This window comes from Nilaparvata lugens, chromosome Y, assembly GCF_014356525.2.
Source record: "Nilaparvata lugens isolate BPH chromosome Y, ASM1435652v1, whole genome shotgun sequence".
In the NCBI taxonomy this organism is placed as follows: domain Eukaryota; kingdom Metazoa; phylum Arthropoda; class Insecta; order Hemiptera; family Delphacidae; genus Nilaparvata; species Nilaparvata lugens.
This window is the reverse complement of record NC_052519.1, coordinates 4,799,167-4,816,068: the sequence shown is the minus strand read 5'-3', so window position 1 is coordinate 4,816,068 and position 16,902 is coordinate 4,799,167. Positions and strand designations below refer to the sequence as shown.

Below are 16,902 nucleotides of genomic sequence, written 5' to 3'. Positions count from 1 at the left end.
TATCGTCAAAATCAAATCAAATGTATTTATTCATTTAAAATACTATGAAATTTACATAAAATAAATACATATGAATAGGCTCCCCGCTTGGATGACAGGTCCGTGTGCGGGGGGAGTCGCATAAAGCAAACCATATTCATTTCATAATAATTATGTATCACATCATTCTAATATGGAGAAAATAAATCAATTTTATATACGGTAGGTAATTGACAAAATATAATACGTAAATTAAAATTTAAAAAATAAAATATATATACTTAAGTGAAAGTTTGGGTTGATTTTGATGAAAAACGCTTTATTGAGAATTTTATCCGACAGCAATCAGGGGTTTATGATAATTAATTTATTACCAAATACAAGAAATATTTTTATAAATAAAACAATTAATTTTATAAATTAAAGCAAACGAGAAAAATAAATTAAAAGAAAAATGGGAAATTTGGAAAAAAGAGAACCAAAAATGGAAGATCTAACTTTTTGAATATAGGGCGAAAAAAGTAGAGCATCCGCCGCTTCAGTCCCGATGCTAAGGAGCCACACACCAACCCTCCGCCTGTAAACAGCGACAGTGCAGCGCTCACTTGGTGTGAATACAAGGAATATATTATTCTTATTAATTATTTTCCATTGTTTCTAAGTGAGGACCTTGAGTTTAACAACTTTTATATTATTTAAGATTTATTTCCTACAGACTAAGAAAACGCCAGATTTTTCTCCCAAAATTGGTCATTAACAAAAATATACAAGAAATATTAACAATTGTACTTTTCTAATATTGATAAATTTACTTTCCAGTTATCGTAAAACTATTTAAAACACTACAAAGTTTAAGATGACCATCAATGTTTGAAAAAAATTCTTAAATGTTATTTAAGAAAAAACTTATGGGTTCTTCTAGACCACCGCGCCAGTAGTAGTGTCTAAAAAAGGCTACTGGTAGTTTATTAGTCCTAATACAAGCTGTGTACTAGGGTGAAGTGTTAGATAGCTAGGCACAGTGGCCAAACATAGGCTAGTTGGCTCAACAAAACGTACAGATGTTGCCCCGAAATTGACAATTGGCGCAACAGAGGCAATTTGGTCAATAAATAGGCCTACCATTGGCAACCATGAGAGACAGTTAGGCAAAATTCTAGCCGAGGAGCTACCGCTGTTATCTCAGTTGTTATTGTAGATATAGACTCAATTTTTTTAGGTGGAAGAGAAGGAAAAAATAAAGCGCGGTACGCGGTAGCCTATTTTGATACAATTCAATTTTTAGAAATAGGCTAGCTGTTTCAAAACTAACCTTGAGTAACGGCGACTTTCAATATCAATTACAATTCTATTACTTGAATAACTTTTGAATACAGTACAAATAATTTATAATTCATGTAATATTGAATCCAATGATTTCATGAAGAAATCTATTTTTTCTGTTGAATAATTAGGCAGCTATGATTTCGAAAATTGAAGTTACTATCATGGCAAGAATGTGTATTGCCACTATGTTGACCCTACGCAGCACCGTATGCCCGCCCATCATGCACAACGTATTAAAGGTACCATTAATAGTTTTTTGTGATCACGAATACTAATCACTGTGATTAGACATTTTGATAAATATCAACATATTAGCATTTATAAGCAAAAACCTAACCTCCTAACATTTCCTTTTACCTTGTAAAGTAAAAGTAAATTCGTATGGCTTTTGTAGTTTGGGAGTCCCTTGAGGAAAGGTCCCACCGCCTGAATATATAATTTAAGCAGTCAATGGGCCTAACGACTGTCATACTTCAGCCGGGACCAACATTTAACGTGCCCATCCGATAATACGGGTAAAAAGTGACATGAAAATTATCAACATATTGCCATTTATAAGAAAAACCTAACCTTTCCTTTACCGTTGTGAGAAGAGTCTTTGAATCTTTCTGCATAGGTACACTGTTAGGTGTTGATTACCAACTTTGTAATTATGCTAGTTCTAAACTAGAATTCATCATTATCATTTAAACTGCAATTGAATAAAAGTATTTTTTCATTACAACTTTAATTAACCTAACGTAAAATGCAATAATAAGATTTACCAACTGAGATCAATAAAGTTTGGAATCGTCGTTCCTTAAAATAAGGTAAGTTTTGAAACAGCTACTTCTAATATTAAAATTTAATTAAGTTGTATCAAAATAGGATAGTTGACTTCATTTTCTCCTCCTCTTTCATTAAAAAAATTAACTGGATATCTTTAATAAATGAGACAACAGCGGTATCTGACCGGCTAGAATTTAGCCCAGGTTACAAGGATAAAACATTATTATTACTTATAATAAGTTACAAGTAAAAAATCTTCTAGCTATCAATGTATTTAAAAAGAACAATTAACTCATTTCCATAATAATACCAAAATTTCACTTACAGTTAAACCAGGAAATGTTGGTTGCTAGCTTATTATTACTGTAGCTGATGCTCAAATGATTTAAGATTAACTTATTCTTGTCAATAAATTGGTAAAATAATCTCGGAAAAGCGTATTCCTATCAATAAAGTCTGAGAAAACTGTACAGAAAATAGAATATAGAATAAGGTACTTTAGATTTAATTTTTAAATTCTAAACTAATCAAAAATGAGAATATTAGTTTAGGTTAGAAAATATTATTCAATGCCGTCAAAATCTTGCTATATGATTAGATAGTAAGAATTATTAGAGAGACGAAGCTGGTAATAATAAATATTAAAGCAGTAGGTAGCGCTACAGTCGATGACGTCACTCAAAGTATCGTGCGCACAAAATGCCATCACGTGACCTTTATCTACTAGTGCGCACAGATTGTCAAGCGAACAGATTGTAAGTCGAACAGTTTGCGGAGCGAATAACTTGTACCACCCCCCTTTTCGAGATAATCTTCGAGGCGAATCAGCTGACATTATAGATGAATTTATTAACCTGACGACAATAACAACACAATGAAATGCCAATTCAAACTAAGAGCGTACATACTAGCAATTCCAAAATTCACACAACACGAATTGTAATGAGTTTTGCAATTAAAATAAAGTTGCACTGAAAGTTATTTCGACCTTGAACTATCAAGCACAGGTAAACAAAGGCTTGACAAAACACAACAATTTGCGTCGTTGTATCTAAACAAAGTAATCAAGTATTTTCGTTCAACTTACCTAAACCATTATTAGTTACAAGACGTGAATTGTGTTTGCAATATTTTACACAAAGATACTATAATCACAATTTTATGAATACGTAACTAATAATCACTTGATACGCATAAAAATTACGTTTTTAATTGAGTCTACACTTACAAAATTCCTAGCGTTGCGCCATTTGTATAATCCTCCTTGACAGCTGTTTCGTCACTGCTCTGGGCAAAATAAACGTCAGATGTTCAACTGTCAGACTTGGCCTTTAAAATTGAATTCAACAATTATTAGACAAAAAATGTATTAACATTTATGGTAGAGACGATCGTATACACTCAAATTAAAAAATAGTTTGAGAATTTAAACATTTTAACACGAAAAAGAACAATAATAGACTATTTTCAATCAGCTGCTACTCCCCACTACATCACTACAATAATTATTCTGTCTGAGTGAGCAACTGTCTTTGTCTTCTGAGATGACAACAAAGTCAGCTGATTTGTGTTTATTATGGCAAGATTTTTCAAGATATCGATCTATCAGTCATCCGATATATCGAGGGAAAGATATCGATAGCAGAAAAATTAAAGACAAAAATTGATATGTGATTATCGATGTATCGGACCTGAACTATCGATATTTTAAATTATAATGATGAACCGTTCTGTGGATTATACGCATTGCATGTGCTTTTGTTGCAAGTTTATATTTTTTCACTCTTCAGTCCCAGTAAGATTTTAATTATCGTAAATATAAAGAGAGAAACACGAATGCGTCCTTATATATGACGATTAATCACCATGTTTCCAAAAATAAGGAATATTGATATATCGGTCTAAAATCAATTATACATAACTATCGATGTTTCACTGACATATCAGAGAGTCAAAAATCGATGTATTTTCAACCAATATATTTATATTGAATTTTTATATATCAATATTTAGTTGTTATTCCTCTTCTTGTTTATGTGTATACAATAGAACAAAAGACAAAACACAATCCTTGCTTTATCATAATAATGACGTATAATTTCCATTGCAAAAGCTATTTTCGTTGATTACATTTTACAAACGATAATCTAATTTGCTACAGTTTTAATCATCAGTTTCTTTAGGGATAAATTGAGGACAGAAATGTTGAATTGATTTCAGTAGTAGGTACAGTACGGTACTCCACTTAGTACATTTTTAATTTATTTAATAAACGTCATGATACTATTATTAAAGTATTTTTCATCAATTGTTATATTTGGCCAGTTATTTTCAAATGTTTTTTGTGTTCAAAATATTCTTTTGATAGTAGTAAATGATCTTCGACCAGCTTTAGGCTGCTACAATGACAAAAATGCCTATACCGTACTCCTCACATTGACGAGTTAGCTGCAAATAGTTATGTATTTACCAGAGCATTTGCTCAGGTAGGTCTCTGAATTATTTCTTTGAGGAATGAAATGGAATGTAGACTAACCAAAGCATCTTGGGCACTATTTACTGGAATTTTAAGCCGTAGAATACCATACGATACCGCGATACCGTACTTATTTAGGGGTAAAATGTAGAAAATGTATACTTCTTTGTTGAAACATTGTCTCCGCTAATTTTTATAGGTCTATGAATTCGATGGACTTTTAGGGTCCTTGCTTAAAACTTCAATAATAATAATTATTGTGTTAGAAATAGGTAGGTGCTGAAGTTTTTCGTATCTACTGCAGTATCTAAGGGTGTGATCAAATTGAATGCGTAACTTGCAAGTTAGTGCAAGTGCACGTCAGATCATGCATGAGCCAAAGACCAAAAACTGGAAAGTGTCAGTAAAAAACACGTTTTGACTTGCGTGTAGCTGCTCACACTGAACGCAACCAGCAAGTGCATGCGTTCAGTGTGAGTGTTCCTATTGCTTTTTCTATATTTTGTTTCTCACCGGCGAGCTTGGCCATGCATGTCCAACGCGTGCACTTGCACATATAATGCATCCAATGTTATCATACGGTACCTTATAACTTGTATTATGAAGACCAGCAGTACAGAAAACTGTAAATATTTAAGCCTGTTGTATATTTAGAAATACATCATATGCAGAATACATTTATTGGACGTCTCCTCGGACAAATGACCGAAGAAGTAAAAGTAAAGGACTGCCGCTATGCATGAATAAGGACCAGACCACATCAAGCGTTTTTTTCAGGCGCCAACCCAATCAGTCATTGGGAGAGCTTTCTGCTCTGCCGACTCCCAAAACTCCATCTGAAAACGCCTAATATGTACTGGCCCTAAGTTGAATGTCAACTTTTGTGTTGTCTTGAGTTTATTTTATACTCTATTGATATAATTATAACCAATTTTTTACTTTCCTTGCCCTATTAGGTACCATAGGTAAGGAAAGTATTGCTCTCCGAAAAAAAATTAAGGTACCCCAATTTCTATACCTTTCAAGGTCCCCTGAGTCCAAAAAAGTGGTTTTTGGGTATTGGTCTGTGTGTGTGTGTATGAGTGTATGTGCGTCTGTGTACACGATATCTTCTCCCAATAAACGGAATGACTTGAAATTAGGAACTTGAGGTCCTTACAATATAAGGATCCGACACGAACAATTTCGATCGAATGCAATTCAAGATGGCGGCTAGAATGGCAAAAATGTTGTCAAAAACAGGGTTTTTCGCGATTTTCTCAAAAACGGCTCCAACGATTTTTATTAAATTTATACTTAAAATAGTAATTGATAAGCTCTATCAACTACCACAAGTCCCATATCTGTAAAAATTTCAGGAGCTCCGCCCCATCTTTGCAAAGTTTGATTTTAGATTCCCAATTATCAGGCTTCAGATAAAATTTAAACAGTAAATTCTAAGTGGAAAAGATTGAACATGAAAATCTCTACAATTGATGTTCAGTAACATTTTCACCTTAAATTGAAAATAAGGTACGAAATTCGAGAAAACTTGATTATCCAATAATTGCAAACTGTTGATTCTATTGAATGATTCACTATGTAGAGATAGCAGATCTCGTATGTCTCCAGCGTTATTGTCCTGTCACCAGCTGGCTCAGATCTTTGTTGATAAGTAGACTTGAGATGCGCGTGAACACTAGCGTCAGGTGATCAATTTTCATAACGTCTAGGAAAGTTGTGTGAGTGCGCCACACCAGATTTTTGTAAATCGCACCTAACGTAACTTTTCTTTTTCAGCAAGCATTGTGCGCACCCAGTCGCAACTCATTTCTGACGAGTAGAAGGCCCGACTCTCTCCTCTTGTACGACTTCTACAGCTATTGGCGACATGTCGTTGGAAATTTTACCACTCTGCCACAGTTCTTCAAGGAACGCGGCTACGTCACCAAGTCCATTGGCAAAGTGTTTCATCCAGGTTTGTGTTGTAATTACTTGAATCAAGATTCAATAATCATTTATTGTCAGAAAACTTTAACAAAAATGCAAGACATAGTCAGCAATTCAATAAAACAAATTAAAATATAACAATAAACGTTAATAGTCATCATAGTCACATTGCAATATATACAAAAAGACAAAGATCAGTAAAATCTATGTAACATAAGAAACATTTTTAAAACAGGTATATCACAGTTGAGAAAATACAAAGACATCATCACAAATCCTCATAACCATATGGACAGCAGTCAATTAGAAACTTCTTTTGATAATACAGTTGGAATTTCTGAGCTTAAAATTCCTGAGCGAAGGAGAGAGGAACTGATTCTATCGATAAGACTACTTATTTGTTTTTAACATACGTTTATTAAACGTGTTGAAACGTTTAATTTGTTTAAACAGTTTAATCTGTTATTCTATATTTCTTGTCTCTGCTACTATCTAGTCAAAACTAATATCATTCATACCCATTAATAGATTTTGTTAGTCTACTTAGTTTCAGTTCACTTATATCTGAATCTATAAATTTCTTAATTGTTTAGAAAGCTTCACTTTTCAGCCATGTCTGCAAAACTGTTTTGAATTTATTTCAAGGGACGGTGTAGGAGCTGGGGTGTAAATTATTGTAAAGGTATTGAGACTCAGATGAAGATGGCTATTGTGTGTCTTGCATACAGTAGTCTATTGTAGGGTATATCAATCCTTTTCTTGTGTTATGTGAATGTATAAGGAGTCGTTGAGGTGGATTTGAGGGATTTTATCCTCTATGGTCAAGCTTATACGTAATCTACTTGTAAAATTGGAACAAATTGAACAATATCATGATTTAATTATTGACCGAACGAAGTGAGGTCTGAGATTCAAGTCGACGGTTTGGCATTTCTCTGAATGTTTAAATGTTTATATGTTGCGCATTTACGGCGAAACGCGGTAATAGATTTTCATGAAATTTGGCAGGTATGTACCTTTTTTAATTGCGCGTCGACGTATATACAAGGTTTTTGGAAATTTTGCATTTCAAGGATAATATAAAAGGAAAAAGGAGCCTCCTTCATACGCCAATATTAGAGTAAAAATCAGACTATAGAATTATTCATCATAAATCAGCTGACAAGTGATTACACAGATGTGTGGAGAAGCCAGTCTATTGCTGTATTTCCATAAGGTCTATAGTTTCAATCAGGTACTTGTGGATGAGAATACTGCGTGAGGTCTACTGTTCACAGAACTACTAGTACAGATCAAGTACAATAGTGGTCAGCCTTTAGTGAGGTTCACATTAAAATGGCAGCGGAGAAAGATAGGAGAAACACGTTGCTGATCCTATGTCTTGTCAATGCCTTCTATAGACGGTAGCTGATACAGGTTTAATGATGAAATATTAACTGTTCATTCTCATTTAAAATAATCAATTATATTTTACTAAGCACGAAATTATATTTTTCAATAATTTCATAATTAATGCCTTCATAGTCAATGCCTTCTATAGACGGTAGCTGATACAGGTTTAATGATGAAATATTAACTGTTCATTCTCGTTTAAAATAATCAATTATATTTTACTAAGCAAGAAATTATATTTTTCAATAATTTCATAATTAAAATGAAATATCTTGTTAATTAAATATTAATATTGTACACTGCTAAAAGACTATCTGGCAACAAATGATCTTAGTATAAATTTCCCAACAAAAATCTTCATGTTTGCCGATGATACCGCAGTTCTTAATAAGCATAAAAATGATGCTCAAGCTGTTGCACTGTCAGAGTCAGGAATCTGGAGTCGGTGCAGACTTGGTTGAATGCCAACGAACTGTTCCTCAACAAAGCCAAAACCATAACAGTCACTTTTAGGCAGTGAACTCTAAACTAACTGGAATGGACTAGCAACTCAAAAAAAGTGAGGCAGCTGGTGAAGATAGGCAACCCGCATTGCTGTGGGATTCGTTCATTTTGTTACGCATTGGCTCTTATGGGAGAATGCATTGCACAGTCTCAATTTCTATTTTATTTCTATATTGTATGTCTTATTCCACGGAAGCGTTATTTTTCCTTTATTAAGCAGTTCATTGTTAACTTTTTGAGAGCAAAAATAATGAAATAGGTTGAATATTAATAAGGAAAAGAATTTTTTTATTTGTGACTGCAGTAGTTTTAGTATTGTCAACTTTTCACAAGCATGGGAATAACTTTGGGCCAGATTCAAGAGAAGCGTATTATTTATTTATTTTTATTTATTTAACAAGGACAAATATAAACTGTCATGAAATGATTGGGAATAAAAAAACAGGCTCATAGTCCAATCTCATATTTTTCACAATAAAAGTAGGTAAATAATATAAATTATGATGATTCAATAACACAGGATTATTAAATTATGTAATGATAGCAATATACTAGGTATTCTGATAACATTATTTTCAAATCAGTGTGGGAGTTTCAGAAATGATGCAAAGAAATCCATGAAGAAACATTATATCAATTGTATTATAATTATGACCATATGATAAGCAAACAGTAAAATATGCTAAATAATAATTATTTTATAATTATAAATTATATAAACAATAATACACTTATAATTATACACATAAAATTATTTTATAATTGTAAATTGAACGATTATTAAATTTATTTGAAATGGGAAGATTTCAAAAATTAATTACAATTCAGCTGATAGCAATATCATATTTTTCAAAATAAAAGTAGGTACCTGAAATAAATTATGTCATCTCATGATGATAACACAGAATTATTAATCATTATTGTAAAGCTGTGTTTACACAAAATTCATTGAATGTGTATTTTTTCGTACTTATAGATTCTATTAGATTATAGTATTATACTATCAGATTCTATTAGTATTATATGCTGCTACTTACACTAAATTTATATTAATGCCATAAAAAAATTTATAATATACCGTATACAAATATTATGATAAATATACTATATTCATTATATGCTGATGCTTAACACCAAATTTATATCCATAAATTACATCATACATAGAATGTGTGATAGAACGAATGATAGTCTTTGTAGGGAAACATTCACAATTTCTGCATCAGATATTATTTATTCTTTTATGAATAAGGATTAATTTGTTCTTCAACTATGTTTTTTATTTTAGATGCTATAAAGTAGGCCGAAATTTTCAATAAACATAGAAACTATCACAGTACGGTATAACTTACTAGGAATATAACCAAATTTGTTGTTTTATTTTTGGTCAAATAAACTGTTCAATATAGAAAGAAGTATTGGAAATGTATGTAAAACAAAAAGATTTCTTCAAATTAATTAACAGAATAAAAATTTTTGACTTACCTGTGAAATGGTATTTCATTTCCTTTAACATGCCCATTCTTGCATCCAAATGCAACACAATACATCACCATTTTTCGGTCGTATTTTTATTCAATTCTACGCATTTCACTACAAATACATCACAATATTTAAGAGAAAAGGTTGTGATCTAATACTAATAGCCCTAATACTCATTCAAATCCGTTTTTAAACTTTAAAAATGAAAAATCGTACTCAAGAGCTGCAACAGCCTGCTTGAATGTATGAGTACGAGAAAGAAGGGAATCCCACACGGTATGCCTGTCTCACTCACTCCGCCTTACACACTTTTGGTTGTAGCTAAGCATTGGACAGCCCGTTCCAGTTAGTTTAGAGTTCACTGCTTTTAGGCTCAAAAAGTGATCAGCAACAAATGATACTGGTAAGAGGCTGAAATTCCTAGGAATAATTATTGAGCCTACTCGTCTAAGTTGGGCACAATACATTGCTGTTGTGAAAAGTAGGTTGAGCAGCGGTGTGATTGTGGGCAGCTGCACCAGCATGGACAACGTCACGCTTATTTTGGTATTTTTCATCCACACATTTCATATGGCCTTATAGTCTGGGGCTGATCTTCACAAGCACAAGACATTTTCATAATGCAAAAGAGGGCTGTCAGAGTCATCGCCAGGAAACATTGTACAGATATTTATAAAGGTCTTCGCTTTCTAACTCTATATTCATTATATATATTGCAATGCTTGCTATTTCTGAAAGCAAATCCGGAGAAAATGGAGTTGAAAAATGTAATTCATTCTTATAAGACAAGATCCAATCAGACGCTCAATGTAACACGAAGCAGACTGCATAAAACTGATCAAAGTCCCTCGAATGTTGCAATTAAATTGATGAATAGGCTTCCTATTGAGGTGACGCAAATTAATGACACGAGGTTCAAACAGATTTTAGAAACATTTCTCTTGAAAAACCCCTTTTACTCAGTTAAAGAGTTTATCGGCATGAAAATGAATGTAGAAGATTTCGATATTTAGAACTTATTAATATTAATGTTATAAGAATAGGATTAATATACCGTACATGTTTTTATTGTAAATGTGACTTTGCATTGTTTTTTATTGACAATATTTGTATTGACCGAGTGTATTTACTGTTATATTGACTGGCCTATATGTCAAATTGTGACATCCTGTTTTTGGCTAGTAAATTTATTTATTTATTTATTTAAAGCAAAGCGAGAAAGAGATACCGCTATCCGCTTTTTTATTTGCACTTGTGGATGTTTACTGTGAACTTTCTTCTTTTATCGTTTTCTTTCGAACTCTGTTTTCCAATCAGTCATTTTCTTTTAAACTTCATGTTCACATTCACTTTGTCTTCTTTTCCCATTTTCTCGTAAACACTGTCTTCTTCATTGTACTTTCCTTCTAAGCTTTGTTGTCTATTTTTTTTTTAATTTTTATTAATTTGGTTACTTGTTGTCGTAGATTACCATCCGTTGGAGAATGTGCCATTGCCGGACAACAGACAGCGACCCTATGGATCGCCGACGGTCGCTTGGAATCCGTGGAACGATTTGCGCGAAAGGGACGACATTGCCAAACTCAAACTGCTCTTTCCGTTTCAACCAATGCCAGTTGGACCATTCTCAATTGAATTTAATTTATTTCATCAACATTTTATAATCATGAACATAATTATAAATTTTTATAGGTAGCAATAATTAACTTTTGACAATAAACACTTTATAAAAGAGTTTTCATTACCTCATTTTGACCATTCTCATCAAAATTAGGGAAAGAAACAGTTTTGGGATCCTGTTGATTATCACCCAATCATCAATTTGAAATTGTGATTGTGGAATGTAATATATAAATAATGCTAGCAGCACAAAAGCAACAACTTAAATTAAAGCTACAGATTGAAATTGATGAGAAATTCCATTTATTCAAATGCTAATTAATGAAAACCTAGATGGAAATTCGATTAAAGCTACTATCCATAAATTATTTGCAAGTCAGGTAGCTTACCCTTACATCAAACTGACAATCTCTGGATAGCAGCGCTCATTTTATACGAAGCCAGCCAATCTACAGATAGTCCAGTCAATATAGACATGAAAAAGGGGGTGTGCTTGCAATTTATATTGTAGTTCTGGTTTTTTAATATATTATTTGGGTACATAAGATAAGTCCAGAACAAATTTCTTCGAGCAAAATTTTCTTGTGCTAGATACAGGGTGGCCCAAAAACCTCGTATTTTCGGCTCATTTTCCAGTTTTCAGCTATTTTCAAAAAACTCGTGATCAGACAGAAAAATTTGTTCTCGCCTTTTTTATAGATTATAAAAGTCTGAATAAGATGAGATCATTTGGAATTCTCTATCTCCAATGAGTACTGAGTTATGATTTCTCAAAAATGAGTGAAATTTGAAGAAAAAATCAATTCTGATGAATTTAAGTTTTTGATTATGATTGCTACCGTTCACACCATACAAGCAATTTATATTGTGAATTCTCACTGCATTCAATTGAAGTCTGAGATCATTGGGTTGAGTACTTGAGTTTCGTGAAAAGTCATATAAACGCTCTTCGAGTAGTTCAGTGTCAACGCATTTCTCACAAGCCACATTCTCACACCAGAGAGTCCGATGTTGGTTAAGGATATCACGTTGTCCCATGAACTCCCAATGCAGTATCATCAGCAGGAGACAAAACTCTACATCTCTTGATAGGAAGACTTAATAGATATCATTTATATTAACCAAAAACAAAATCGGAGATAGAACCGTGCCCTGGATTTTGCCTCTACCAGACAATCTTAATGACCTCCGAAATCGGATCGCTGCGGTTGCACAGGTTACGCTTGATATGCTGGTTCGAGTGTGGCAAGAAATCTATTATCGGTGTGATGTATGTCCCATCAACAACAGCTGTCACATCGAGCCAATATAACACCCACACCTTAAACTTGTGTGTTTTGTAACAAAATAACACCTTTCTCAACTCTGTAAGTAATTCCAATAAATATGTAAGTGCTTTCAAAGTTGTAAAGTCCTTTTTTGTCATACTTACTCAATTGCAGCTGTTTTCCATGCATTAAATCAAGCCGGTAAACAGCTGTTTGCAGAACAAGAAAACATGTAGTTTTCATTACAGCATACTATCATAGCCACCTCTAATACAAGGCCCCGGCCTACGATATTGCAACGTCGCAGTGTAGGCCTAGAATCTAATACGTGATTGGTGAAAATGATTTAAAAAAATTCCAGCTGATCTTTTTCACCAATCATGTATTAGATTCTAGGCCTACACTGCGACGTTGCAATATCGTAGGCCGGGGCCTTGTATTAGAGGTGGCTATGATACTATACTGTAAAGAGATCATATGTTTTCTTTACAGTTGAGTATGTTAGGACAGTGTCCTAATAACATCTGAGTAATTAATATACTAACTCAAATAATTGAAGAACTCATTTAAGGAGTTTCAAGTTATAAGAACTCATCTGAAATCTTATAATTTAGGCCTTTATTTTATTTGAGCTCGAAGGGTCTGTCTGTTAAGAACTAGGCGCTACGGGCTAGGTCATGTTTATAGAATGCAGTAGTTCGAGCAGCAGCAGGTAATGGTTTCTGTTTCACAGAAATATTATTCTTTCTCAGATAAGTACAACAAAAAATATTATACGTAACTTGTACTGTAACGTATTTACCGCATTCGTATGATAATTCTGCCCTCAACTAAGTTTCGGGCAGAAACAATCATACTTATGCGGTAAATTATCGTTACCGGACTTGTTACGTAAAGTACTATTATAATCACTCTGTATATCATTTTCTATTAATTGTAAAGATATTGTTTGTATTGCAGTGGATTGGATGAAAAGCATAATCCAGAGTTACAACGCGGCAGTTACTTACATTGACGAGTTGATTGGTGAACTGCTGCTGACACTTGAAAACGAAGGATTAGATAATAATACAATTGTCGCACTGATTGGAGATCATGGTGAGTTGTCACTGCTTGGTTCGGAAGCCACCCAAATCCATTCGTTTCTTAATATGTTTTGTCTATTACAGTGAAGCACGCTGCACACGGGGACAATAGTAGCGTCCACTAGCTGTCAAGGGACAATGGAATTGGAAATGTCATGTTCATTTCAGCTACGGAAATTTCTAATTCCGCGTTCCCTTAGCAGCTATGTGAAGTCCACGTTATAATGACAGTGTTTGATTAGCAATGGTATTGCTATCCTTGTCTATCATTCAACAAAGCGGATCTCTTTCTCGCTTTGCTCTGTTGCCAGATCGTCTCTTAACAATGTGAAATCAATAATTAACAAAATATTTCATCTTAAATTCTTAATTATGAAATTATTGAAAAATATAATTTCCTGCTTAATAAAATAAAATAATAGATTATTTTAAACGAGGATGAACAGTTGGCTTCTATTACAAAATGATGTGGAGAGTTTGTTTTCAAGAGTGGAATAGATATAAATTTGCGGGTTTCATTGGATGAAACTGTTACAAGGTTTCATCCAATTTAACTTTGTAACAAAGTTTCTTTGTTTAAAAAGATAACGCACTGATAAGCTTTGTTTATAACTCATCACATTATAACATTATAACTCATCACTCTTCAAAATCTGATAAGCTTTAATAAAATTAGTAGAATCGATGGTGATAATATCTTTGTTTTCTTATTATTATAGTTTGTAACAGCTGTGCCTAGTGGAAAGTTGTGTGTATATTTTTGGCTTCAAAATTTTCTAAAATAACTCAATTTATTCAAAGTGCAGTGATATTAGTGCAAAATTTGACTATAATTTGGTATTTTAATCATTCTAAATTCAAAATTTCTAGCTAATATATATTCTTGGACAGAACTTTGAACTTTAAATTTCATCAGTAAGAGCTGTCACCTGGTCAAATGGGACATATATATGATTCATATATTTATCTCATATTGATCAGGATTTTAGAGTTTTAATTTACGAAAAGTTTAATGAACGGTGTTTCTGCCTTTGAACAGTTTTGTCATCGACAGAAAGATTGTTTATTTCACTTGTTATCAAAATTATTGTAGCTTCTCTTTTGTTTTTCATAACAAACGTGCTCGCTTGTGCGACGGATAAAAATATGTATTTGAAATGGCTTCATGTTTGGCATTGACTGAGTTATATATTAATACCCAAAATTTTACTAGTGTGTGTGTGAGCTCGTTCGTTAGGACTGTGAGTAAAGTCCGGCTGTTCTGGTGAAGGGGATAGATTTTGTTCTTGTTTTATAATACAGTTTTCCTGTCACAGTTCGGGCAGTTTAAAGAGAATTGTATTATTGAATAAGAGGGGATCTGAACCCACTTCATTAGATCAGTTTTTTTTATTTATTTTTCATTAATAATTAACGTCGCGATTAACCAGTGGATGCCAAATTGGGGGCCATTATCATAAAGGTAGGTGACTACTGAGTCATTTGTTTTAAATTTTCCATAACCACAACAAATTTAATCTTCACTAGCAGCCAAGCGAGTAGCCCTTGAAATATTTATCTATTTATTGTTATTTCATAATTTCTAATTATAATTCTAATTTTGTACTAATAATTTATTGTTTTGTTTTAATTATCAAACCAGTACAATCATTTCTTGTTTTTCATTTTCCCACCCTTACATACTTGGTGAAGGCAGATCTTGCTTACATATTTGGTGGAGGTTTATCCTGCCGTCCATATATTGTTTACATAATTGGTGGAGGCTCAAGGGTTTTTAATCCAGCTTTTAAAATTTGGACTTTTCCGTTTACCTCATTGAAGATTCAATTTTTGTGGTTGCATTTTTCATTATTAAATAATGATATGTTTTTATTTCAGTGAAATTATGGGTGAAGTAGTTGAGTTTAAACCTTACGGGGCTCTAGAAACAGTTAGTAGGATGAATTTCGAGGATTTATTGAATTTGTGGAACAATAATTGATTACTAATAATGGATTTTAACGGATGGAGAATGATGATTATAATTGAACAGATTAATTTTGAGATTCACGATATTGGAAGATTTACGATTATTATTGATTTTGAATTGCAAAAGCTATGACAATTGAAGATTTTGTACGATTGCAAGATTTATTATCAATTCTTATTAGAAAGAATGAGATATTTATGATGAGATGAGAAATTAATGATTATTAAGATATGATTGAATAGGATAAATTTATTATTATTGAAGAGATTTTGAGATATGGAGAATTTATGATTATTAAAACCAGATTAATTGGAAAGTTATTATTTATTATTGAATAGAATTGGATTGGAACAGATTAACAATGGAAAAACTTAGACCGTTACTATTACCGAAATTTTTTGATGGAAAAGATGAAGAATTTGACATTGATGATTTTTTCAACTATTTTGAAAAGGTTGCCTTAGCGAACGGTTTGGATGAAAAGGATAATTTATTATACTTGCGGTTTTGTTTGAAAGGAAGTGCTGAGAAATATTTTGACGTTATTGAGAATGATTTGACTCGACAGGACAAATTTGAATATATGCCAGTGAGAGAAAAATTGGTTAATTTCTATCGATCTCCTCTCAAATTGTGGAAACTAGAAAAGGAATTAGATACTTGTAGCATGGAATTTGAAGAAGATGGTAGAGATTTTGTAGCACGAGTCTTATCCCTATGTAGAAAAGTAGATTCGAATATGCATGAATCTTGGATTATCAGGATAATTTTAAGAGGTTTGTCTTCAAATATATTTGAAAGAATTATAATGTTATCAAATAGTACTATTGTAGAATTGTATAAAAATGTTGAGAAATATGAATTATCATGTCAGTATTTAAATGAGTGGAAATTTGGACAGGTGCAAGTAATTGATGATATTATGGAACCAGAATTTGAAGAACTATTGGAAATCGGAAATGAGTTTGAAAATGAGAATTGTTTAGATAATGCTAATATTTCTGATGATTTTGATTCTTGTAATTATTATGTTTCAAATGAAGTGGATGTATATTGTCATGTTAGTAACTTCGAGATTGAAAATGGGTTGGATGAAGTTCTTAT

General features: G+C 32.6%; 1 protein-coding gene and 1 long non-coding RNA gene across 2 annotated transcripts; one reads left to right on the top strand and one right to left on the bottom strand.

Moving 5' to 3' along the window:
• LOC120355252 lies at positions 1–2,664 on the bottom strand. Its single transcript, XR_005573469.1, has 2 exons — positions 2,399–2,664; positions 1–556 (listed from the first exon to the last, which is right to left on the bottom strand). It is a non-coding gene; the product is annotated as an uncharacterized LOC120355252 (long non-coding RNA).
• A 1,437-nt stretch (positions 2,665–4,101) lies between these two features.
• LOC120355108 (iduronate 2-sulfatase-like) lies at positions 4,102–13,949 on the top strand. Its single transcript, XM_039443425.1, is given in 5 exon segments — positions 4,102–4,497; positions 4,500–4,559; positions 6,329–6,515; positions 11,323–11,472; positions 13,705–13,949. Coding segments are annotated over 5 exon segments (756 nt in total). The 5' UTR covers positions 4,102–4,350; the 3' UTR covers positions 13,917–13,949.
• Positions 13,950–16,902: the final 2,953 nt, after the last annotated feature.